Source organism: Callorhinus ursinus, unplaced genomic scaffold (assembly GCF_003265705.2).
Source record: "Callorhinus ursinus isolate GAN/ISIS: 27379988/994484 unplaced genomic scaffold, GSC_fseal_2.0 scaffold52, whole genome shotgun sequence".
NCBI classification, from domain to species: Eukaryota; Metazoa; Chordata; class Mammalia; order Carnivora; family Otariidae; genus Callorhinus; species Callorhinus ursinus.
The window spans coordinates 717564-720424 of NW_027397114.1; the positions used below are offsets into that span (position 1 = coordinate 717564).

The 2861-nt window shown below is 46.8% G+C and overlaps 1 protein-coding gene across 1 annotated transcript; it reads right to left on the minus strand.

Annotated features, from left to right (window-relative positions):
• Positions 1-351: 351 nt before the first annotated feature.
• Positions 352-1023, minus strand: LOC112814124 (glutathione peroxidase 1-like). The gene has a single exon (XM_073883792.1). The coding sequence runs from the start codon at positions 987-989 to the stop codon at positions 552-554; it is 438 nt and encodes a 145-aa protein (XP_073739893.1). The 5' UTR covers positions 990-1023; the 3' UTR covers positions 352-551.
• Positions 1024-2861: the final 1838 nt, after the last annotated feature.

The window sequence follows — 2861 nt, forward strand, 5'->3', positions numbered from 1 at the left end:
GGAGGATTCCACCCCCGCTTAGCCACTGGAGCGACGTCCCTCAGCGGAGCCGACTTCTAAAAGGTCCGATTTTGTGCTCCGCGGCTCTATCACTTGCCAGAAGCGGCCGGCGGAGGCCCCGCCCCTGCCGTCTATCCTCCCGAATGTCGCCTCAGATTCACTTCTCCGCACGTCCCACCTTCCAGTAAGTGGTCGCTTCTCTGTTCAGATAGTTGTTGCTACTCTCCTCTTTGATCTCCTGTTGAGTTCGTAGGTGTTCATAATGGTTTGATCCCTATTCAGCTGAATTCCTGAGACCAGACAAAATCTAGGTCTCCTACTCCTCCGCCATCTTGCTCCGCCCTCTTGGTATTTTTTTTTTTTTTTGCTGACACCCAACACTTTATTACTGAGGAGGCTTGTTAGGGAGGGGGTGCTGGGATGGACAAAAGCGCCTATCTCAGGTGATTTTTCTGGAAATCAGGTGTTCCTCCATGCGGATTTCGAGGAAACACCGTCATGGATGAAATCCCGAGGGCAGCGCTGGCAAGCCTCAGGGATAGGAGGGTTGCCTAGGCACTGCGGGGCCCCTGGGACGGCAGGGCTTCGATGTCAGGCTCAATATCGATGGTTGGAAAGCGGCGGCTGTACCTGCGCACAGGCACACCATCTGGGCCCACCAGGAACTTCTCAAAGTTCCAGGCGATGTCGTTGCGGCACACGGGAGACCAGATGATGAACTTGGGGTCGGTCATGAGAGCAGTGGCATCGTCACTGGGGGCAGGCAGGGACTCCCGCAGGAAGGCGAAGAGGCTGTGCGCCTGTGCGCCATTCACTTCACACTTCTCAAAAAGGGTGAAGTTGGGCTCGAACCCGTCGCCAGGTCGGACGTACTTGAGGGAATTCAGGATCTCTGCGTTCTTAGCGTTCTCCTGATGCCCGAGCTGGTTGCACGGGAAGGGGAGCACAACCAGGCCCCGGGGCCCGAGGCGCCGCTGCAGCTCGTTCATCTGGGTGTAGTCCCAGACCGTTGTGCCTCAGAGCGATGCCACATTCTCCATGAGCAGCACCTTGCCCCGCAGGGAACCCAGGCTCAGGGTCCAACCTGTCATGTCCCTAGCTCTTTCTGGTTTTCCCAGAATGCCACATTTAACTTAGGAAGTGCTTAATTGGTGCTTTAATATCAGCTTAGTACTCCCTCCATTATTTCTGAACCCTGACAGCCCCATCACATTTCTCCCCTTTAATGTTTAATGCAATGATGACTGTTACTGATTAGAACTAAATTTTACCCCAGGATGTCCAGGGAATAAATGTTTTTATTAAGAGTACAAGAGAGGGAAAGCCATTCTGAAAAATAGAAAAGATTCCTGTGATTTCTCTCTTGAGACTCATTGAGCAGAGAGCAGAGCTGGCTTGTGGTTATTATTTGATCAGCTAGAGCTAATCTGTGTTGATGCCTCCTGCCAAGTCCTACCATTTTGTGATTTCTCATCTACTAATACATAATGTATAGATCTGGATATAGGCAAATCAATTATCCTGCTTCAAGGAAGCAAAGCCAAACTAATGAAACATTAGCCTAAGACTTCAGGAAAATTAGAGATTGAAGACCCAGGTGTGGGTGTTTTATAAGTATGTGTAGGAACTTTCAAAGAGGAAGACAGAGAAGGGGTCCAAAGAGCAAAGGAGGGGAAATAAGGGGCAAATTTTCATTGCTTGAGTCCAAAATAAACTGGCTGTTTTGTGTAGAGGACATCTGACTGTAATAACAAAGATTCATGTGAAACAACACCCAGATGATTCCCAGAACCTTGGCTTCCTTGTGTTAAATTATCAGATGCAGCAAGATATATATTTAGCTCTATTGAGGCAAACTAAGGATCAGCATGAACATACACTGGAGAAATTATAAGTAACAGGTTGTTCTAGGGAAGATTGTCTGTGCCATGCTTGAATTCTTCAGTTCACAAGAAATCTGAAAATTGATGGCACAGACACAATGTCTTAATATCCATGGGGGGTTAGAAGATGTGAAATTGGTTGGGGTCGGGGGTACACTTGAAGGCTGGCTTCAAGCACTGTGTGCTTGTGAAGCTAGTTTAAATCCATCTTTCTCCAGAGATTGATTTTTAAAACTTTTAAAACATACACTATGCCCTTTTAGTTACATGTAAAAATGTTACTGGATGTGTTGTTATTTTTCCGAAAATATGGATTTTTCTAGGTGAATTTAATCCAGAACCTTATGATTTAAGACACTTGTAAGAAGCAATTTTTTATACCACTAAGAATTCCTTGGATGGAGCTCAGTGCCTAGCATGTAGTACTTAAGAAGTGTTTAAATGGAAAGGTAAATGGGTGAGTGAATGAATAAAAGGTCTCATTTGCATTCAGCTAGAGCATTCTGTATGCACATGGGTGTATGCCAGTAATAACTAAATATTTTTAAGAAGAGTAGGAGGACCCTAGGCTCACCTCGTCCCATGGATACAACTAGATAACACTCACATCAATGTAAATAACCCAGAAAACAGCCTGAAGACTGACAGAATAAACGCCACAACTAAATGTAGACCAGAGGCCACATGGAAGAGCATAGGAAGGGCAGAGATCCAGTGGGGAACTAAACAGACTCCTGGGACTGCCTGCTGGAGGGGGGGGACACTGTGGACATGGAAAGGGAAGAGAAATAGACCTCCACAGTGAGGAGCTTGCACAGGGAAGATGAGTCCCCGCAACATTTGGCTTTGCAGACGAGAAGGGCCAAATTTTATGAGTTCTTCAACCAGTAGCACTTAAAACCTGGAATTTTAAAAAATCAGCAGGCTTGGCTCTGGGAGAGCTGGAAGGATGAGCGGAAACTGAGTCCCCACCCTTAT

What these genes read in the sequence shown, in the direction of transcription:
- LOC112814124 (XM_073883792.1), bottom strand. Translation starts at nt 989, where the DNA reads ATGAACGAGCTGCAGCGGCGCCTCGGGCCCCGGGGCCTGGTTGTGCTC.